The sequence below is a fragment of the Cetorhinus maximus genome, chromosome 3 (assembly GCF_964194155.1).
Source record: "Cetorhinus maximus chromosome 3, sCetMax3.hap1.1, whole genome shotgun sequence".
Taxonomy (NCBI): Eukaryota; Metazoa; Chordata; class Chondrichthyes; order Lamniformes; family Cetorhinidae; genus Cetorhinus; species Cetorhinus maximus.
In genome coordinates this window covers 183,293,897-183,317,560 of record NC_135881.1, presented here as the reverse complement: position 1 = coordinate 183,317,560, position 23,664 = coordinate 183,293,897, and the positions used below count along the sequence as shown (strand labels likewise).

General features: G+C 42.2%; 1 protein-coding gene and 1 long non-coding RNA gene across 4 annotated transcripts in view; one reads left to right on the top strand and one right to left on the bottom strand.

Moving 5' to 3' along the window:
• Positions 1 to 23,664, top strand: part of LOC144679083 (genetic suppressor element 1-like) — a 330,347-nt gene that overhangs the window by 251,782 nt on the left and 54,901 nt on the right. For all 3 annotated transcript variants that reach the window (XM_078539365.1, XM_078539364.1, XM_078539366.1), the window contains 5 exons: positions 3,393 to 3,556; positions 13,144 to 13,353; positions 13,734 to 13,922; positions 17,350 to 17,714; positions 19,610 to 19,886. In XM_078539365.1, coding sequence (XP_078395491.1) covers positions 3,393 to 3,556; positions 13,144 to 13,353; positions 13,734 to 13,922; positions 17,350 to 17,714; positions 19,610 to 19,886 — 1,205 coding nt within the window. The remainder of the gene's footprint in view (positions 1 to 3,392; positions 3,557 to 13,143; positions 13,354 to 13,733; positions 13,923 to 17,349; positions 17,715 to 19,609; positions 19,887 to 23,664) is intronic.
• The window catches only part of LOC144679086 (uncharacterized), a 38,149-nt gene continuing 14,892 nt past the window's right edge, over positions 408 to 23,664 (bottom strand). The window contains exons 2-5 of the long non-coding RNA XR_013576241.1: positions 16,646 to 16,728; positions 14,834 to 14,996; positions 14,069 to 14,306; positions 408 to 996 (exon numbers count right to left, since the gene is read on the bottom strand). This is a non-coding gene — a long non-coding RNA (uncharacterized LOC144679086). The remainder of the gene's footprint in view (positions 997 to 14,068; positions 14,307 to 14,833; positions 14,997 to 16,645; positions 16,729 to 23,664) is intronic.

The following is a 23,664-nucleotide window of genomic DNA, read 5'->3' as shown; positions in this document are numbered from 1 at the left end:
AGGTGTGCAGAGGGTCCTCCTGGCCAAACAAAGTAAAGAATGTCTCCGAATTTTCAATGAGAAGAACAATGAGGTGTCAGTGCTCACCGTTAAAATGGGGGATGTCTGACAGCAACTTCTGGAGTACACACATGTTCAGTTAAATTACGGAAATCCAGAAGTTATTGTCAGAGGTACTTGGCTCCTCCTTAGGACACAGGACTAAAAATAGTTGAACAAGGGCTGGTGCATTGAGGAGTGAGTTCTAATACAATCTCCATAGAGACTGCTAACATTTAAAAAGCGATTCGAACTTCCCATTACTAACTGAAAGAATAACATGACAGTATTTCACATTTTAAAACTTTTACTGTAACAAATGACTTAAAAAAACACTTGACTAAATATTTTCTTTTTCTTAGGCAACTTATACTTTAAATTACAGAAAGGAATATTTTGCTTTTAAGCTTATAACCCTTAGCAAATAGTTCACAGTTTCTGCCAGCTTCTAATGGGTTTCCATATCCTCATTTCACCAAGTAGTAACTTTGAGTGACCGTATCCAGGCACTTTCCTCAGTTTTTGGAGAGGTCCTTCATATACCCTAAATTTGAAGATACAGTCCAAAAGCATCATAACTTTACAAACCTCACCTCTTGCCCTCAAGAATGAAAAGTCATCATCAGTGATGAGTTTTCATGACCATTATGCAAAATATACCAACTTGTAACATTCTGCATACTTTAACAACTCACTTACAATTAACCTACTGTATACAGTAAAAATAACATTCTCTCTCATGCTGTCACATTGTCCATTCGACAATCCATCTTAACTGCATAACAATGTTTAATCTGTATCAGTCAAATACATGCAACAGTTAAAATTTAAAGTCCTTTTGCGGCGATTCTTAAAAGTCCTTCCTCTCAAATGGCAGAGAAGTGGTTTCGCTGCTATTAGCTCCTTTCTCATGGCGATGTTCACAGATGTCACAGATCTCCTGTAGAGGGCACACTTCTGAAAAAGACACCAGGTTATAACTCACGAGATATCCACTGACTTAGGGTAATGCTGTTGATGTGGTGTACATGAACTTCCAGAAGGCATTTGATAAAGTGCTGCACAACAGATTTGTGGACAAAGTTACAGCTCATGGAATAAAAGGGACTGTAGCAACATGGATACAAACTTGGCTGAGTGACAGGAAACAGATGGCTAATGGATGATTTTCGGTCTGAAGGAGGGTTTGTAGTCGAGTTTCTCAGGGGCCAGTATCAGGACTGTTGCTCTTCCTGATGACCTTGGCCTTGGTGTAAAAGGCACAACTTCAAATTGCAGATGATATAAAACTTGGAAGGATTGTGAACTGCGAGGAGGATAATGTAGAACTTCAAAAGGACTTGGTGGAATGGACAGACAAGTGATGGATGAAACTTAACGCAGAGCAGTGTGAAGTGATTCATTTTGGTTGGAACAACATGGGGAGACAATATAAAATGAAGGATATCATTCTGAAGAGGATGCAGGAGCAGACGACCTGGGTGTATATATACATAAATCATTGAAGTTGGTAGGCTGGGTTGAGAGCACAGTTAATAAAGCATGCAGCATCCTCAACTTTAGTAATAGGAGCATAGAGTACAAAAGCAAGGAAGTTATGTTAGACTTGTATAAAACACTGGTTCGGTCTCAACTGGAATATTGCATCCAGTTCTGGGCACCACACTTTAGGGAAGATGTGACAACATTAGAGTGCAGAAAAGATTCACAAGAATGGTTCCAGGGATGGGGAATGTAAGTTATGTAGATAGACTGGAGAAGTTGGGACTGTTTTCCTGGAAGAAGAGAAAGTTGAAAGGAGATTTGTTAAAGTTATTCAAAATCATGAGGATGTCTGGACAGAGTTGATAGGGGAAAAAATGTTGGTGGAAGGATCAAGAACAGGAGGGTACAGATTGCAGAGATTTAAGATAATTGGCAAAAGAAACAGTGGCAACATGAGGAAAAAATTTTTCATGCAGCAAGTAGTTAGGATCTGGAATGCACTGCCTGAGAACGTGATGGAGGCAGGTTCAATCGAGGCATTCAAGAAGAAATTGGATTGTTATGCGAAAAGGAAGAATGTGCAGGGCTACAGGGAGAAGGCGCAGAAATGACACTAGATAAATTGCTCCTACAGAGAGCCAGCACAAACACAACAGGCTGAATGGCCTCCTTCTGTGCTATAAGAATTCTGTGATTCTGTGACACGTCCATGAAAATCCTGTAGACACCTGTCAACAAGGTAAACAGTTCCTGCACTGCTGGGAGCAAAATCCAAGCCAGACCACTTACCTTACCCTCTGCTTCTTTCTCACAATGGACACCTCAATGCTTTAAAATTGCATTGGGGTCTTATTAATGTGATAGGACCCCTATTTGCATAAATATGTAAGGCTTCTGCTTGAGTCACAGCCATTAATAAAACCAGTAGCGTTAAAATAGCTACCGGGTGGGAATTGCACGGTAAATATACTGCTCCCATTCTGCCTGGTTTCTGTTGGATAGAATGAGTCATAAATCCCCCTTCTATCTTTTTGTATCATCACTTCATCTTTCTGATTCTTTTTTAATGTGAGTTGGGTCATTGCATAGCATCTACTGGGATCAATGTCATTGATCCCAACATCTGCTAAAATTAGTATAGTTTATGGTATTCATGTCCCTGTGTGTTTTTGTTACTGAGTGAGCAATGCAAGTTTTGTAGAAGTGTATGGACAAGATCAAATTTCATTAGTCCAATTTCATATCTTGCTTTCCATAAAAATCAGGTACCTTAGTGCAATGACTAGACTGTGGAAATCATGAATTTAATGATTCCATAGTGGGACAGACTAAGGTGGTGATAGAATATAATTTATTATTCCCCTTCTATTCAGTCACCTCCTTCAAATTCCCTGGGCACAAATAGTGCCTGTGTAAAACGCATTTACAGCATTTTTATGTGAAACTGTCTTCATGGTTTTAAATGTGGCACTAAACTGGATTTATAGCACTACACACTGTGACACAGTGCATGGCATTAATCTACTTTTGTCGCACTGTGCACACAACTAAACTGAATTTGTGGCTCTCTTTTCAGCACTAATGCAGTTTTCCTCTGTTGCAAATTACACAAAATTAGCTCCCTGGAGTGAGAAAGCTACACAGATCTAAACAGACAGAGGCCAGCTGCAGCCGGGCTGCTAACGGAGATAAAGATTAATTAAGAAAGCAGCGGTATGCAAATATGCAAATTGGTATTTCTCCATTACCTCTCTGATCAAACTGTAATTGTTTAATTGCATGTGAAATGACACATTCTTCCTACTTGGTGTTTAGAGCAGATACTGGATTTAAGGTTTTTGATAACTAACAATATTCTCCCTCCTCAGCCCTCAGACAGCACCCTGAGATCCAGAAGTCACGACCACCCACTTTCCACAGAATCGTTGCTGAAAAAGGACAAAATGCCAGTGCCCACACACCTTGCTTCGTCACACCCAGCTTTCCATCTATCCAGTCACTCCATCCAAGAGTCACCATATTCAACAATCAAGTAAGTCTTTATATATTGTAATTGGGCATGAAAAATAGCAGCTTTTTCTTTAATAGCCACAGTATTATAAAGTTGAAATTTATCCCTGCACTACTTTTAATGAAGTCTGCCTAACATGGCTCATCCAGAAATCTAAACACGATGCATTAACCAGTTAGTGCACAGAGGAATTTCAGCCCCAAGATGTCACTGTCACAAGTCTTAAAATGTCTATGTATCATTAAGCATAATATATTTCATAAATTATTTTACCACAACTAAGTTTCTCTCCTGAATGATTGTTATTTATACTGTATAGCATTGTTTGTGGTTTTGTTACTATATTAAAAATTTACATCATGCCCAATACAGCAGTAATCACTGATTTATTCTTGGAGGCTTAGTTCAACGTTGTGTGTGACTTATGCATATGCAGAGTTGGGAATAGAAATCTTTTCAACTTTAAACTCTTCTCATCCCCTACTCCCTCGCCCCACCATATCCTTGTATTTTTCCAACTACATTGTTTATTTCTTGGTACTCTTACCTGCTGCAACCTTCTTGGGATTACATAGGATATATGACTCAGAAAGAGGCCATTCAGCCCAACCAATCCATGCTGACGTTTATGCTGCACTGGAGCCTCCTCCCACCTTTCATAATTTAAACCCATCAAAGTAACTGTCTGTTCCCTTCTCCCTTTTAAACGCTATAAGCTTCAACCACCCGCTGTGGTAGCAAGTTCCACATTCTCACTACTCCATTCTGTCTTTCCTTTGTTTCTATTTATGTGTCAGAGGGCAGAAAATGAGAGGAAAGAACATCAGAATCATTGTGCTCCAGTAATTGGCAATCGCAATGCCCAAACTGAGCCCAGTTCACATTCATCAGCCAGCACTGAACCTGTTCATCCCAACAAACAAAATCCAGGATGTGAGACAAAATTCACAATAAATCATCCTGGTTTCTCATTTTGGACCTTATAGTATGTTGCATAATGAAGATGCATGACATGACTCGATGAGTTCCAGATAGGACTCTTCTGTGCGTTATTGCTAGGTGCAGCAATTTTAAGCACTGGCACTAACAGAATGGTTGCTGATTTCTGCCCATCTTCCTAAAATTGTACCTGGAAATGAGCCAGTTTATTTTGTTTGCCTGCATTTACCTGCTGTAGACACATGTTGAGCAGCAGTTAACAGAGAATATGCAAAATTTACTCACGTTTGTCTTCAAGTCTGGATGAGGCATTGAAACCTGCATGAAAGGTGGCTTTAAGGCAGGGAAAATAGGTGACTGACAAGTTGAATAAAGCCCAGAGGGTCAAATTTTATTTCAAAGAGTAAATTCAAAACTCATGATGGATCAAAGAGGATACAGTCTGTGGAAGAGATGGAATTAAGAGGGCAAATACCCTTCTCACATTGCTCATTTCTGTATTCTTTCATTCCTCACCTAATAACAATGGTTCACTGCTTTATCACTGAATTATAGTGCTATTACCCTTTATGGTGCTATGGCCAACTGAGTCTCAATTGTTCCTTTTGAGCTTCTGTTGTCAGACAGCTGGTTATGGAATTCCATAGAGGTAGCTGCAATTCAACCACTGGCAGCGCTGGAAGCGGTACAGAAGGATTTTAAACACAAGTAAATTGATTTATAAGCAAAAACTCAGGAGCTGCACAGTCTCAGTCACAATGCTCCTTGCAGGAGCTCAATACTATCAATTTAGGAATTTCCTAAATATTCCCCTAACACTGCAGTTTTTTTAAATCTGCTCATCAAATAAGGCAAAACATATGGCAAATGTGGTTCTCCTCCAAAGAAATGTGTCTGTTCATAGTTTAATTGGACTGCTTTGAGAGCTCTTTGTCAGTATTTGATTTTTTCTTTTGTTTTGTCGTGACATTGTGCAATGTTTTGACAGAAATGATGATCAGGCCTTTGTAGATATCTCCATGGCCTTTGCTGCAAGATGCACGATCGCCAATGTAGTGACTTGAGATCCAAAATGCTGCAAGCCCCTGTCACACTCCCCTTTCACTTCAGTACCTTCCCACTCCATCCAGCAACCCAGTTATGATCCAATATGTTCCACAATATATCAGGTCAGACATGATGATCATTTTCACAGCCAAATTGTTCTTTAAAAGGACACATGAATGATTTTAAAAGTGAATGATTAGCCAATAAGTATACTACTGACTGGTCTGTGTGTATCACTACTGACTGGCCGGTGTGTATCACTACTGATTAGTCAGTATGCATCACAACTACAATACTACCCACCTTGAAAACACCTTTGGAATTCATTTCCATGATCAATATTTGTGCACATTCTAGCCTGCCAAAAGCTCACATTGGAAAATTGATTTTCCAACTAATAATTCCGGGCCACATGCCTCAATTTGTAATATCTAGTGCCAGTCAAAATGCTCTGTGCCCGCAACACCGCACCAAAGAATTTTTTTAGCTGCTGCTTACTCTCAATCACAACAGCATTAAAGTATCAACATGAATTTACCACTCTACAAACTTTACAAACAGCTTTATGGCTATCTGAGACTGAATTTCAAACTTATTGCTCTTAGTTCAAAATGTCGACTATTCTTTTATTTATCTACTGAAATGTCTATTTATTTATATATTTATATTTATCTGCTGAACTGAAATTACTCCTCTCCTGTAGTGGAGGGTACAGTAAGTAAAGCTGTTTCAAGCATAAATTCTCCATTTTTATTTGCCTTTAATTCTTTTGACTCATCCAATAAAAAATGCTGTGTCGTCAGTCCCTAACAAAACAGAGCTTTCTATTTGATCATCCTGTTACACCTACTTTTCCTCTGCAACAATATTTCTAATAAGAAAGTTTTAATTTGTGTGGATATTAACTGCACAGTTAAAATGAGTACAAATTCCTTAGTATTATAAAATCTTACAGCACAAGATAACAGTAAGCCAAGCGTGCCTGTAAAAGAAAAAGCTATCTAGTCGCATTGCTCTGCTCTTCCCTCATAACTCTGTAAATCTTTCCTTTTCAAGTATATATCCAATTCATGTTTGAAAATTACTAATGAATCTATTTCTACTGTCCTTTTAGGCACTGCTTTGTAGATCGTAACAACTCACTGTGCAAAATTAATTCTCATCTCCAGCTGGTTCTGTTGCCCGTTGTCTTAAAATCCACATCTTGTTATACATCTGTACTCTTATGGTTGTGGATGCTCCATTATTTAATATATTTAAGGCTGATATAGACAGATTTTTGGCCTGTCAGGGAATCAAGGGATATGGGGAGCAGGAGAGTGGAGTTGAAGTGGAAGATCAGCCAGGATTGTACTGAATGGTGGAGCAGACTATTAAAACACATAGTGGGTGCAGAGCATTGGGAACTTTATTCTACATCCGAACAGAATGTCCTTGTTGCTGAGGGTGAGTGAAATCAATGTTCCCTTCATAAGAGCTTAAGAAATTGGGGCAGGAGTAGGCCATACAGCCCATCAAGCTTCTTTGACAATTCAATAAGATCGTGGTTGAACTTCTACCTCAACTCCACCTTCCCACTCTATCGCTATAGCCCTTGATTCCTTTACTGCACACAAATCTATCAATCGCAATCTTGAAGAAGCTCATTGACGAGCATCCCTTTGGACTGTCCAGCCAGGGGAAACAGCCTCTCTGCATCAAACCTTCTAAGCTTTCTAAGAATTTCAAATGTTTCAATGAGTTCACCGCTCATTCTTCTAAATTACAGAGAATATAAGGCCATTCTACTTGATTACTCCTCATAGGGTGCCTTCTCATCCTAGGAATCAGTCTAGTAAATCTGCACTGCAACCTTTCTAAGGAAAGTATATCCTTCCCTAGGTAAGGAGACCAAAACTGTACACTGTACTCCAGGTATGGTCTCATCAAAGCTGTAGATAGGTGCCGCAAAACTTCCTTATACCCTTCTATTCCAAGCCCCTTGCAATAAACACCAACATGCCATTTGCTTTCCTAATTGCTTGTTGTGTCTACATGTTAGCCTTCTGTGATTCATGTACAAAGACATCCAATCCCTCTGAATTGCAGCATCTCCCAGTCTATCACCTTTTTAAAAATATTATGCTTGTCCAACCTTCCTGTGAAGGTGTATCACTTCACACTTCCCCACATTATGCTCGATGTGCCACTTTCTTACCCAACCACTCAAACCTTTTGCAGCCCTTTGAGTTCCTCCTCACAGCTTCCTTTCCCACCTAACTTTGTATCGTCAGCAAACTTGAATATATTACACTCGGTCCTTTCATCTAAGTCATTGATATGGATTGTAAATAGCTGAGGCCCAAACACTAATCATTGTGCCACTCCACTAGTTAGATCCTGCCATCACAAATATAACCAGTTTCTTCATATGCGCTGTTTTCCATCCATTAACCAATCCATGCAAATATATTATCCCCCATTCAATGAGCCATAATCGCTTGTGTAACAACTTCTTGTATGGCATCTTGTTGAATATCTTCTGAAAATCCAAATATACTTCAGCTACTGGTTCCCCCTTATCTACCTTGCTAGTTACACCCTCCAAAACTCTAATAGATTTGTCAAACACAATTTCTCTTTCATAAAATCCTGTTGAGTCTGCCTAATCAAATTGTAATCTTGCAAGTGTCCTCGCACCTCATACCTAATAATAGATTCTAGCATTTTCCCTCCTACTGATGTTGTGCTAATTGTCCTGTCCTCTGTTTTCTCTCTCTCCTTTCTTGAATAGCAGGGTTATGGTAATCACCTTCTGATCCATGGAGACCATTTTGGAATCCAGGAAATTCTGGAAGTTGAAAGCCAATGAATGCATTCACGATTTTTGCAGCTCCCCTTATTAAAACCCTAGGCTGTAGGCCTTTAGTTCCAGGGACTCTTTTGGCTTTTAATTCCATTAATTTTTCCAGTGCATTTTCTTTACTATTATTAATGCTTTAAGCTCCTCTCTCTCATTAGACTCTTGGTTTCCCACACCATTTCCTGTATGTTCCATGTGTCTTCTACTGTGAAGGCAGACACAAAACATTTGTTTAATGTCTTTGCCATTGTCTTATTTCTGATTGAAATTTCTCTAGTCTCAGTTTCTTAAGGGACCTGCTTTTCCTTTTGTTAATCTTTTCCTTTTTATATGCTTGTAAAAGCTTTACAATTGTATTTTTTATAGTGCTTGCTAATTTACTCTCATATTATTTTTCTCCCTCCCTATCAATTTATTGGTCACCCTGTGCTGATTTTTAAAACTATCCCAATCCTTAGGCTTATTAATTATTTTTGCATATTTATATTTACATGGGTGGTGGTGGTGGTGCAGTGGACTAGTAATCCAGAGACCCAGGGTAATGCTCTGGGTTCGAATCCCACCACGGCAGTTGGTGAAATTTGAATTCAATAAAAACCTTAGAATTAAAAGTCTAATGATGACCATGAAAACATTGTCGATTGTCGTGAAAACCCAACTGGCTCACTGATGCCCTTTAGAGAAAGAAATCTGACCAACATTTGACCCACGGTAATGTGGTTGGCTGCGGCCTCTGAAATGGCCTAACAAGCCACTCAGTTGTATCAAACTGCTAAAAAGCCTAAAAGGAATGGGACTGGCTGGACCACCTGGCATCGACTTAGGCACCAGAAATGACAACGGCAAACTCAGCCCTGCCGATGCTGTAAAGTCCTCCCTAATGACATCCGGGGACTTGTGCCAAAATTGGGAGAGCTGTCTCACAGACTAGTCAAGCCTGACATAGTCACACACACAGAATCATACCTCGCAGATAATGTCCCAGACTCCAACATCACCATCTCTGGGTATGTCCTGTCCCACCGGCAGAGACCCAGACCCAGACCCAGCAAAGGTGGGTACAGTGGTATATAGTCCGGGGGGGAGGGGGGTTGGGCGCAGAGTTGCCGTGGGAGCCCTCAACATCGACTCTGGACCCCCATGAAGTCCCAAAGGACATAGCTGCAAGAGTGGGTCTGCGGCAGTTGGTGATGGAACCAACAAGAGAGAAAAATATACTTGACCTCATCCTCACTAAACTGCCTGCTGCAGATGCATCTGTCCATAACAGCATCAGTAGGGTTGACCACCGCACATTCCTTGAGGAGACAAAGGCCCATCTTCTCATTGAAGATACCCTCCATCTTTTTGTGTGTCACTACCACCATGCTAAGTGAGGTAGATTTTGAACAGATCTAGCAACTCAAGACTGAGCAACCATGAGGCGCTGTGGGCCATCAGCAGCAGCAGAATTGTACTCAATCATAATCTGTAACCTCATGGCCTGGCATATCTCTCACTCTACCATGACCAGCAAGCCAGGGGATCAACCCTGGTTCAATGAAGGGTGCAGGTGAAGCAACCTGGTGAAGCTACAACAAACGACTACTTGTGTGCCAAGCAGTGTAAGCAACATGCGATAGGCAGAGCTAAGCGATCCCACAATTAACGGATCAGATCTATATATTACACTCTGCAGTCTTGCTACACCCAGCCGTGAATTGTGGTGGACAATTAAACAACTCACTGGAGGATGAGGCTCCACGAATATCCCCAACCCATCCTCAATGATGGGAGGAACCCAGCAGATCAGCACAAAAGATAAGACTGAAGCACTTGCAACAGTCTTCAGCCAGAAGTGCCAAGTGGATGATCCATCTCGGCATCCTCTGGAGGCCCCCAACATCACAGATGGCAGTCTTCAGCCAATTCGATTCATTCCGCATGATATCAAGAAATGGCTGAAGGCACTGGATAGTGCAAAGGCTATGGGCCCTGACAATATTCTGACAATAGTACTGAAGACTTGTGCTCCAGAACTTGCCGCACCCCTAGCCAAGCTGTCCAGTACAGCTACAACACTGGCATTAACCCGGCAATGTGGAAAATTGCCTAGATATGTCCTGTACACAAAAAGCAGACCAGATCCAACCAGCCAATTACCGCCCCATCAGTCTACTCTCGATCGTCGGTAAAATGATGGAAGGTGTCGTTGATTGTGCTATCAAGCGGCACTTGCTTAACAATAACCTGCTCACTGACACTCAGTTTGGGTTCCGTAAGGGACACTCAGCCCCTGACCTCATTACAGCCTTGGTTCAAACATAGAACAAAGAGCTGAACTCCTGAGGTGAGGTCAGAGTGACTGCCTTTGACATCAAGGCAGCATTTGACCGAGTGTGGCATCAAAGAGCCCTAGCAAAACTGGAGTCAACAGGAATCAGGGGGAAAACTCTCCACTGGTTGGAGTCATACCTAGCACAAAGGAAGATGGCTGCGGTTGTTGGAGGTCAAACGTCTCTGTTACAGGACATCACTGCAGGAGTTCCTCAGGGTAGTGTTCTCGGCCCAACCATCTTCAGCTGCTTCATCAATGACCTTCCTTCCATCATAAGGTCAGAATTGGGGATGTTCGTTGATGATTTCACAATGCTCAGCACCATCTGTGATTCTTCAGATACTGAAGCAGTCCATGTCCAAATGCAGCAAAACCTGGGCAATATCAGGCTTGGGCTGACAAGTGCAAGTAACATTCGTGCCACACAAGTGCCAGGCAATGACCAGTGCCAACAAGAGAATCTAACCATCGCCTCTTGACATTCAGTGGCATTACCTTTGCTAAATCCCCCACAATCAACGTCCTGGGGGTGACCATTGACCAGAAACCTAATTGGACTAACCATATAAATACAGTGGCTACAAGAGCAGGTTAGAGGCTAGGAATCCTGTGACAAGTAACTCACCTCCTGACTCCCCAAAGCCTGTCCACCATCTACAAGACACAATCAGGAGTGTGATGGAATACTCTCCACTTGCCTGGATGAGTGCAGCTCCTACAACACTCAAGGAACTTGACACCAAACAAGACGAAGGGGCAGAATTTTTCCCTTGATGGGCGGGTGAGCCCCACCGACTCGGCGGTGGGCGGGCAGCCAATCGCCGCCGCTGAAACAGGCCCCGCCGCCATTTTAAGTGGGCGGGCCAATTAAGGCCCGCCCTGTGGGCCGCCAGACGGGAAGCGCTATGCGCTCCCTGTGCGGGGTGGAGGGATTCCCCAACTGTCAGAGTGTGCTCTTTTGCGCATGCGCGCGAAAGAGCACACATCTCCCTGAGACTAAGTGCTGCCTCAGGGAGATCGCTAACAGTGTTTGAAACTTTAAAAATAGAAAAATTAAAAAATTATTAACATGTCCCCCTCATGTGACAATGTCACGCGAGATGGGACATGTTAATAAATATCACAAAAACTTTATTAAACTTTTTTAAAATAGACATGAAACCTCATCCTGCCGGTGGATAAGGTTTCATGTGTTTTCAGAAGCCCGCTGGGGCTCCTAGCCTGCCCGCCAACCTTAAGGTTGGATGGGCAGGGCTTTTAATTGGTTTAACTACCCTGTCATTGGCCATTGACAGGTCGGCGGGCGGACAGCTGATCGCGCTGTCCGCCCGCCTTCCTGAATATTTAAATGGGGCGGGATGACGTCGGGGGGGCGTCATTTTCTCCTCGGCGAGCGGGCCCTGCCCCCAGCTCGCCGATGGAAAAATTCTGCCCAGCAGTCCACTTGATTGGTACCTCATCCACAAGCATTCACTTGCTCTACCGCCGTTGCACAGTGGAAACAGTGTGTACCATCTACAAGATGCACTGCAGGAACTCACCACACCTCCTTAGACAGCCCCTTCCAAACCCTCAACCTCTACCATTTAGAAGGACAAGGGCAGCAGATACATGGGAACACCTCCACCTGGAAGTCACCCTTCAAGCCACTCGCCACCCTGACTTGGAAATAGATCGCCGTTCCTTCACTGTCGCTGGGTCAAAAACCTGGAACTCCCTCCCTAACAGCACTGTAGATGTACCTACACCATCTGGACTGTAGTGGTCCAAGAAGGCAGCTCACCGCTACCTTCTCAAAGGCAATTAGGGATGGGCAATAACTGCTGGCCCAGCCAGCAACGCCCACATGCCATGAATGGATAAAAAAACTACATTGTAAGCCTCTTCTTTTAATCTAATGCTATCCTCAACTTCTCTTATTAATCAGGGTAGTACCACTTTTCCAGTGGAGTATTCATTCCTCATGGAAATCTATATTCATTGAGAACTATGAATTATTTCTTTGAATATTTGCCATTGCTTATCCACCATCATACCTTTTAATCATAATATCCCAATGTACTTCAGCCAGCTTGTCCCTCATACCTCCATAGTTGACTGTTAAATTTAGGACCCTCGTTTCAGATGTAACCACGTCACTCTCAAACTTACTGTGAAATTCTGTCATTTTATGAGCACTCATCCCCAGACAATCCGGTAATGCAAGATCAAATTAATCTTGTCCCATTGGAGTGGACGCCACCTGCATGGGGCAACTAAGTGATCTATCTATAAGAATTCTTGCTATGGGATATGTGTGTAACTGACAGTGAAGACACGTAGCCCTGTCAAAAGAGAAATATTCAGACTCTATGACATTGTGGAAAATGTAGGTTTGAATAGTATTGTCTCTTTAGTTTGGTAACTGTATCTGAATTCATCGCTTCATTAGAATATATTTCCTGACAGATTATAAATTTGCAGTTTACAGAGACCAGTTCCACATTTGGTATCTTCCAGCAGCAGATCAGATGATTTCCTTGCGGGCTTCCGTCCATATCATGGACGAGATGAAATTCGGACATTGTCTTCTCTGCCTTCGCTAGGATTGGACTCCCCAACAGCTGCTGCACCTACAGCTTACTACCATCCTACCTTCCTAACCCATCTTCCTTATCAACATCCAACATATAGGTTAGTATCTTGATAAGAGACAATAAAAATATTGGTCTGGTATACAAAACAAACTGAATAAAAAGTTCAAATCAACTTCCAGTGATTCCATTCAACAAATAAGATGGTGTTTTCCTGTATGTATTTATAATTTAACATTATCATTTGAACCATGCAATCCAGTAATTATACAATAACATGCAATGCCACCTTAGAATTGGGTTTGATTTGTAAATATCCTTTGGTTTACTTCACATTGTTTTACTAGAACTGGTATCTATCATGATCCCCTCAAAATGGCTTGCTAGAAATGGAGTGTGTTAATGGAAAATAGCTGCTCAGAATGAATGCTTGTAGTTGTTGGGAGCAATTTGAGTAACCTGTGTGTGTTTAATTTACAGAATCGATGACCCTTATGTCCTTTCACTTCAAGCACCATTCCTTCATATTCCACAGCCTGGCACCCTTCCATCTCTCCAACCAACCAATATGCACCTCTCCTTCGCTGGTATGAGGCAGCCAATGAGTTTAGCTCACCCTTCACTCTCAGGTGTACACCCAGACCATTTGTCAGCCCTTACAGCAGGAAGGTCAGTATTGAGCAAAGCATATACACCTTTTGTAACAACAATAATTACAATGATTTTTTTTAATAGTTTATTTGTTTTTCTGAAGCAATAGGGGAAATGGTGGGAGTTGCACCAGTGAAAAAATTAGCCAAAGCTGGATCACTAACCTGGGATCAAATTGCAAAAAGAAAGCAGTCCAGAATTCCATGAGGTATCATATCTCAGCATAAGTGCCAAGTCGCACCTGACCTGGACATTCAGCCTTGACCCCGCAAAAGTTCCCAAGTTGAAGGGCGGTCGCACAATTTGCATGTTGCAGGTGGACTCGGAGCTCATCTGGTTCCTCCATGCTCCACCAAAGAGCCCAGAAAGTCCTATGAAAGAGTCCCAGGCTTGGGGTTGCACCTTTAAAAGAAGATCCATTTAGTTGCTTCCTTTTAAGATGTTTAATGATCAACCCTTTGGGGGTCCAGGCCATGATCAGAGCCTGGGTTTAATATCTGCTCCTTGCTTGACCAGTCCTGCTGGTGTCTTCAGGTGTACCTGCACCAACCTTACACTTTCAACTCTGGGTGGAATTTTCTAGTCCCCCCCCCACCACCCCCCCACCCACCCCACCATGGCAGGTAGTGGGGCTGGAGGAGGCAGGGGGTGCGGTGGTGGGGACTGTGCGGTGGGAGCTGAAAAGTTGGTTTGTTTTCTCACCGGTGTAAAATGATGGCAGCATCTTCTGCTCCTGCCTGCCATGGTGGGTCGTGATTCCCACCAGAAGCCAGTGGGAAACCAATTTGCATCCCATTAATGGGATGCAGATGAAGGCCCAACTGGAATGCCCCACCACCCACCCCCAGCCTGATCATCCACACCAGCAGCAAATCGCACTGGTCCAGAACACGTGTGGACCAACATGGCATATACACAACAGCATTTACCTGAAGAAGACCTGGGGCAGCCCCTGGAGTTTGGTGACCGTGGACCCTGGAACACACAGCAGTGGGTGGGTGGGGGAGCATCTACCATGCAGATCTTCCAGCTTCACTGTCTTCCAGGAGGTCCACCTTCCAGCTTCACAGTGTTCCTGGATGTCTGGGTTGTCTTAGGTTGGACAAGATAGGCTTGTGTCACATCAACCCCACCCACTATCTCTATATATACTCTCCAACTTCCATACAAATCAAACAGATCTATTAATATCTCTATAATTCTAAGACTTATTTTTCAATGGGTATTGGCTCAGTCCCTTAGTAAAGGCATCAAATTAATTAATTTAAGTAATTAACTAGAATTAATTACTTTCTCTGATAGGATGTCCTACAAAACTCAGCAGAAAACACAATCATCAAATGTTGCTCATGGCATGTGAATGTTTCAATTATGCTCCAAGTTCTACGCCTAGTGTCCAAGCTACCTAGTTGTACTGAAGATGTATATCACATCCCCTTCCAGGCTTTTCCCCAGTGAAAATAAACTCAGTCATCTGACCCTTTCCGCTCAACTTAAGCTCATTCTTTGCACACTACTCTGGGCTTTATCCAATGTATTGATATTGCTTTGAGATAGAGCGGCCAAAACTGCACATCATGCTCCAGACTTGCCTCAGCAGTGATCTACATATATATTATTGTCTCCTGAAATCCAATATCCTCCTTATGCATCTGAATGCTCTGTTTTCCATCTTAACTGAATCAGATTATCTAAGGTATTATTAATTATCCCAACCTCGATCCTTTTCCTTTTCTATCCCAACTAACAAGCAAAAAAAAAAATCCTCATGTGATCCAAGGGGCACATACATGAAGTGCCTACCACCATAGATGATCTTGGTGATCAATGGGCACCATGTGGACATATTAAAACCATAGAAAATTTACGGCGCAGAAAGAGGCCATTCAGCCCATCGTGTCTGCACCAGCCGTAAAAAGAGGAAAAAGAAACTAGCCACTCATCTTACTCCCACTTTCCAGCACCTGGTCTGTAGCCTTGTAGGTTACAGCACTTCAGATGCAGATCCAGGTACCTTTTAAATGAGCTAAGCATTTCAGCCTCAACCACCAACTTAGGCAGTGAATTCCAGAAGCCTTCTGGTTGAAAAAGGTTTTCCTCATGTCCCCTCTAATCCTTCTACCAATCACTTTAAATCTATACCCCCTGGTAACTGGCCCCTCAGCTAGGGGAAACAGATCTTTCCATTCTACCCTATCTAGGCCCCTTAAAATTTTGTACACCTCAATTAGGTGACCCCTCAGCCTCCTTTGTTCTAAGGAAAGCAATCCTAGCCTATCCAATCTTTCTTCATAGCTGCAATTTTCAAGCCCTGGCAACATTCCTGTAAATCTCCTCTGTACTCTCTCCAGGGCAATTATGTCCTTCCTGTAATTGGTGATCAGAACTGTACACAAAATTCCAGCTGTGGCCTAACCAGCGTTTGTATACAGTTCCAACATTACATCCCTGCTTTTGTATTCAATACCTCCTCCAGTAAAGGAAAGCATTCCATATGCTTTCTTCACCACCTTATCCACCTGTCCTACCACCTTTAGGGACCAGTGAATATGCGCTCCAAGCTCTCTCACTTCCTCAACATCTCTCATTATCCTTCCATTTATTGAGTATTCCCTTGCTTTGTTAGCCCTCCACAAATACATTACCTCACACTTCTCTGGATTGAATTGCATTGCCACTTTTGCTTCTATCTTTCTTGATTTTACCATTCTAATTTAGTCTGTTCTTTCTGACCACTGTACCTGGCAATATGAGTGGTGTTGCCCTCTTTAGGGGAGTTACTTGCTTGTGTACCTGTGGGGTTGAACTTTGTGTTTATTCCAGCCTATCACAAAATGGGGTGTTTTCAAGTTAACACAAAATTTGCTGTTTCTATACACTTTATATTATTTGCCCATATTAAAATTCATCTGCTGTATCTCAGCCCATTTACATGAAAATAATCAATCTTCTTTCTGCTCATTATCTGTCAATATTGCCGTGCTACCAGCAAATGCAGTTTCAAATTCCCTATTAAGATTCACAAGCATTATGAAAAGCAAAGTCCTGGAAGGCATCCTTAAAGAGCACAACTGCCTACTTTTCCCCAGGCAGATATTCTTCCACTTATCATTGCCCTCTGACTTCTAATGCAAAGCTAATTTTCAATACATCTGCATGGACTAGAGCCTATTCCACAAGTCTTAACCTTATTAAAAGCTTTGAGGCCTTGGGAACTTTGTCAATTGCCTTCTGAAAATCCTAACGATTTGAAAATGGGAAGGATGGAAGTACAAAGGATCAGCTTCCTCTAACATCCAGTTTCAATGATATTAGCCGAGGAACAAGTTATCCATCATCATTCTCAATTCACAAATGGGACATGTTAGGAGAAACTTTAAAAGAAGGAATAGAATAAATACAACAAGATGGCTTAAAAAAAGGGGGTTTGTTTTTGTCATCACAGGTTGCAAATGGATGACGAGGTGAGACAGCGAGAAAAGGAGCATGAACACGAGAAGGAAAAGAATTGGGAACGGAGGACTCCTCAAGAAAGGGAGCCAGAAGTGATAACAGAACATAGCAGAAAGAGAGAAAAGCAGCAAGAAAAGGAATGGGAGAAAGAGGTAAAACGAAGGAAAGAAATGAAGCAGGAAAAAGAGCTTGGGATTGAATATGCGGCAGAGAAGAATGCAATTACAATCAATGATACAGGAAAGAGACGTTTGGAAGGATGGAAGGATTTCTTCTCTGCAATGGAACAGTTCCAGCCTATTCAAAGGAATGATGAACATGCAAACCCATGGCACATTATTCCATCTACTCAACCAGGTATTGTCTCAAAATTTTCTGCCACTAATTTATTTAAACACATAAATTTGACCCATTAAAGTGCTACCACCTTCAGAAAAAATACTATTTAATTTAAACTTTTTCTTGATTAAATACAAACCAAGCATTGAAATGAAGTACCTGTAAAATAAAAAAAAATGCGTGGACATATCACTTGTATGTGAAACAGTTGTTTGCATCTCTACTGCCCTACCTGGTACCCAAACAAAAATCAGGTTCTCCAACACATGGGGCACAAATTTCCCCCCATCTGGGGGGGTTGTACGGGGGTGGGCGTGAACCCGATCAGCGTCCCCAATTGGGGCCGCGCCACCATTTTACATGGGTAGGCCAATTAAGGCCCGCACAGCATGACGTGCGCCCGGAAGCGTTGAGCGCTCCCTGTACGGGTGTGGGGGGATTCTCTGAGTCAGGGCCTGCCTCTTTCACACATGCGCACGAAAGAGCACAGAAACCTCCCTGAGGCACCTCTGCGCCTCAGGGAGATTACTTTCACTTATGAAACATTGAAGAAAGGTAAAGGAAACATTTATGGCATGCCCCCTCATATGAAACTGTCACATGAGCTGGGACATGCCCATTAATTTTTAAAAAATTTTTTATCTAATTAATAAATCCCTCATGGAACCTCCTTCTGTCTGTGGATGAGGTTTCATGAAAAATGTGAAGGCCGCCTGGGCTCTTCACCTGCCCGCCAACCCTAAGGTTGGATGGGCAGCATTCTTAGCAACTTTAATTACTTTCTTAATGGCCTTAATAGGCCTTTGACAGTTCGGCGGGCGTGCAGCTGAACTGACAATCTAAATTACACGCAGTGACATCAGGATGAACGCCCGACATCACCGCGCGTTATTTTAAGCGTCGGCGAGCGGGCCCCGCCCCACTCACCAACCCAAAAATTCTTCCCATGATATGAAGATGGTAGACCTTTAAAGCCAGAAGGGTATATCTTCCAGCTGCCAGGATAAGACCCAGCAAATGGGGTCAGCACCGCTCACAATCTTCTTAAGCCATATGTGGTGTCACGAAAAATATATGCAAGCTTAAATAAAACATGAAAATCTATGGCATGGTAATGAACGTTAGCACAATTTCCCAATTTTCCCACAAGGAAAGCACTATACACTCTATTTGTCCACATAAAATAACTGATGAGGTCAGGGACATTGGGGTAGACCTTCGAATGCCACTCAGGCATAAACCTGGCATTGATTGGCTGCCTCTTATAGAAACCACGTGATTTTCATTTGTATTGAGAGCTGTGCATTAATGTAGCAAATAAAAGCATGTCAGCCAAATAAATTAAGCATTCATCTTCTAATATCGGAGGCAGTCATATGTAGGCTCTTTCTTCACTCCCTCCATCACCGGCACACAATGGCAGTATTGTGTATCATCTACAAGATGCCCTGCAGCAAGGTGCCAAGCTTCTTTTGATAGCACCTTCCAAACTAATGACATCTACCACCAAGAAGAACATGGGCAGTAGGTTCACCACCACCTGCAAGTTCCTCACAAAGCCACACACTATCCTGACTTGGAACTACATCACTGTTCCTCCATTGTCACTGGGTCAAAATTCTGGAACTCCCTTCCTAACTGCATTACCTACTGGATGTACCAACACTACGTGGACTGCAGTGGTTCAAGAATGTGGCTCATCATCACCTTCTCAAGGGCAATTAGGGATTGGTAATAAATGCTGACCTTACTAGTAGTGCCCACATCCCATTAAAAGAATAGAAAAATTGCATTTAGTAATCATTAAAAATAATCTTTGGCCCAAAATTCTATAACATTCTTAATTGAGATTTATGTGCATATTTTTGAAAAGCAGGAAATGGTCTTTCTGATCAGCAGCATTTCTTTTTCAGAGAAAGCCAAAGCACCCTCTCTGGGAAGTGGAAAGGCTCGAACGTTGCCTCTGGAACCTATTGCCCTTCCCGCTTCCTCTTCTTTAATTGGGGTCCCTGCAAACCTTTCCTCATATTCCTCATCCTTGGAGGGGAAATGTGCACTGCGTCACAGCCATCAGCAACAGGGGAGGGAGAAACAACCAGGACATGGAGTTGACTTCCATCAGCACCACCTTCAGCAGCTTCATAAGGAACAAGGGCATCAGTTTTCAGAGCAGGAACGAGACAGAAGCAGGTGAGTAATATGTCAACAGGTGCGGTTGTTCCACAACCAAAGAGCTCAGACTCATCTGAAACAAGTAGTATCTGCATTAAGTGCAGTAAGATTTGCCTTTAATTTTGTACAAAAATCCAAAGCTAGGGTTGTCCAGCACTGCACATTTCCTGTTGCATTACATAAATGCAAATTATTTCTTTTTCCATTCCTGCTCTTAGACCCTTGCTTTCCAGTCCTTTATCTCACCCCCAGTCTTATTGTTTCTGTAAACCTGAGAAAGAGGAAGGAGAAGGGAGGGAGGCTCTACAGTACCATACCTGGCTTCAGCTGATGGAGCAAGATTTCATCGGAACCTTTTCCAGGTCAGTGCTACTGGCATGGGGCTTGGTCTGGTGGTAGCACAAGATAGAAATTTGGGTGAGCTCTACCCTATAATTATATCTTGTTGGAAGATTTCAAGACTTTAGTCACTGAAAACTTGTCAAGTTGCTGAAAAAGCACCATTTTCTTCTTCGCCTTTCCCCTCACCACCTTGCACATTGGAAAATGAACAATGAAGGCAAGGTCTGATGAACATTGATTTGCTGTACAGGTCATGTTAGAGACTCAATCCTCTGACTCTGCAGTAAATAGAAGTTTATTCTCCAACTTATGGCCAAATGTTTGCCAGGAAGGGCTAAGTATTCACTTGCTTACAGCCACTGGTAATATGGATTGTTATGTTACCAAGAAAACGTAATACTCAAGTAGCAACTCTGTATTGTAAAATACCAAGTAATGGATATTTTCTGTCCAATCCTAGGGTAGAAGGAAAACTCCATAATATATTGGGTCCCCCAATTCCTTTTCTATCATCCAGCCTTTTGTTAAATTTGAATCTCAGACCCAGCTCCAGCAGCGAGCACACCTGGGAAGTTCTTGGGGAGAAACAGTAAGAATCAGCAAGTAACATTCAGATTCAGAACTACACATGCTGTTAAAACATGGATTCCTTTATTCTCCTTCTTGACTCCTTCTGCTGGTATATAGGTACGCTAGCCTTAAGTGGACAAAATGCATAATGCAATTTTCAATACACTACAATACTTGCACTTTATTTTCTAAATTAACTCAGCATTTAGAAAACTGAGAATCAGGAAAGAGACAGCTTGAGCATAGAATCTGGGCCATGGGGAATGTTGCATGATATGATGATGATGATGATATAAAGAGAACATTTCATTGGAGAGGACATACAACTCTGTCTTCAGATTGCTACTCACAATGCATGGAGCATCACCTAATTTGAAGAATGAAGAGTAGTTCACACTTGGGTACTCCATATCCTGCAGTGAGCACTCAGAGATCTAAACCTATGAGCTGACTATAAATATGGTTCTGCAAGATAAAATTAACTCGTTTGAAAATGTAGGAGCAGGATTAGGCCATTTGTCTCCTCGGATCTGCTCCCATCATTCAATAAAATCATGGCTGAACTTCTAACACAGCTACACTATCCCATATCCCTTGATTCCCTTAGCACCTAAAAAATCTGTCAATCTCTGACTTGAATATCTTCAATGACTGAGGTAGTGAATTCTAAAGGTTCCCAACCATTTAAATGAAGATATTTCTCATCTCTGTCCTAACTGGCTGATACCTATTCTGGGACCATAACCTCATGTTCTAGACTCTGTTTTGATGTGGCAATGTTGTGTGCCAGGCGGACCAAATTAACAAGGCAAATTTGGCCACGCTGTCACAATAATTTGTATTTGTATTTATTACAAGAAGATAGGTGCACTGAGTTCTGAAGTAATGAGTCCAATAAGACCTTTAGAGATTTTAAAAATTAAATTAAAACATTTATTAACAAAAGAGATGATTTCAAGCACATACATAAGACTACAACTACTTAATACTATCACAAATCCTAAAATTCCTAATTAACCTGACTCCCAATTACACACTGCCTTTAAGGCAACAGTCCAAAATAGATTTTAAATTTAAAAAGCAAGACAGCAAGTCACCACAGTACCTACTTGACAGTGTTAGATCTTACTTGGCCTCCCAACATAGCCTTTCATTCTCCTTTATATATGTTTCTCTCTCTTTAATCTATAAATTCCATTGTTCCGTATGTCTTTGGAACTTTATCTTTCCGATAATATAAAAACTTTCATGTTGCCAATATTGTCAGTAACCTTTGGGAAAAATAAACACGCTGCTTAGCCTTGCTTATCTGGCTAGTTGTAAATATCCTAACATCCCTTTGAAACCCAAACAACTCCTTCACTTATCTAAAGATGCAAATTTCTTTCACACCTTATATGCTAAGACCTCATCCATGTTTATTCATTAGCATTTCAAGTACACTTCTACACCTAACTTCTTTTGGTAATTTCAAGCTTGCAGTCTACCTGACTCCAATATAATTAAATCACACAGAACCATCCACACTGACACCAATAAACCTACTTTACAATAAACCAGAATAATGTTATAAAAATTATCGTACTTTTGTAACAACTCCACAAGCAGGTGAAACATCCTCCCAGTATCTATCCAGTCAGACCCCTTAAGATTTTTTTATATGTTTCAATGAGATCACATCTCATTCTTCTAAATTCTATGGAATAAAGGCCTAGCCCACTCAATTTCTCCTCATAGGACTAGTAATAGTAAAGTCCCTAGGTTTCATCAATCCTTTACAGCCTGCCCCGCTCTTGCACATGTTCCCACTGGCCACATCGTTGTGACTGCCCTCCATTCTGCAGAAAATGCTAGTCTCCATTCCACTGCTTCCTCCCCCTACAACCACTGGCCTCCCCCCACCCACCTACCCCACCAGCTTCAGCTCCAGTCCCTTTCTCTCCCCATCCCCATCCCCTATTCCCCAATTTCCCACATTCCCCACTCCAATTCTCTCTCTCTCCTACCTCAATTCCCTTTGTCCTCTCTCATAGAATCATAGATTTGCCAAGTTGCGAATTATAACCTTCATTAAATAAACGTTGAAAGATTCAACAGTTTAATTAAGCTTTACTTAATTAAACTTAATTATCTGGAAAATTAAATCTCATGTTTGTAACTCAACTTGGTTCACACTATGGAATTAATTTTCCCTTGTGAAGTACAAATTGCTTCATAAATTGTAGCAAAACTTAGCGCACTAACACGGGGAACTGTTTTATTTTCTAATTTTCAAGAACTGTTAATATTCTGGTGGCACAGGCATCAATTTCTTTCATTTTAGCCATTGTTTTACAATTTGTCTCAACGAGAAAAATGGCTGCAGATTGTTTCTCAAAGACAATGTGAGCAGAATTTTCCAATCTCAAGAGCGGCAGGTATAATGACGGGCCATTGGAGAGGGTGGCTGCGGGGGAGGGGAACAATGTGACAGGAGCTGAAAAATCGGTTTCTTGCCCACGTGAAATTAAGGCGGGAACATGCGCTCCCGCCATAATGGCAGGTCGCCATTCCTGCCAGAGGCCGGCATGAAGCCGTTTTGCATCCCATTAAGAAATGCAGATGAAGGCCCAACCGGAACTGTGTCCACCCCCCCAACCCCCGTCCAACTCACCTGGAAGAAGGCCTGGGACAGCGTGCGCAGATCCGAAGATTGAGGCCTCCAGCAGCCGTGGACCATCGCATGCAGCAGTGCAACATCAACCACGTGGATCGTTTAGCTGCAGGAGCTCCCAGGGGTTGGATCTTCACACTGCAGGAGCTTCCATGAGCTGGATCTTCTAGCTACAGGAGCTTCCAGGAGGTGGATCTTCCAGCTCCAGGACCTTCCAGGAGGTGGATCTTC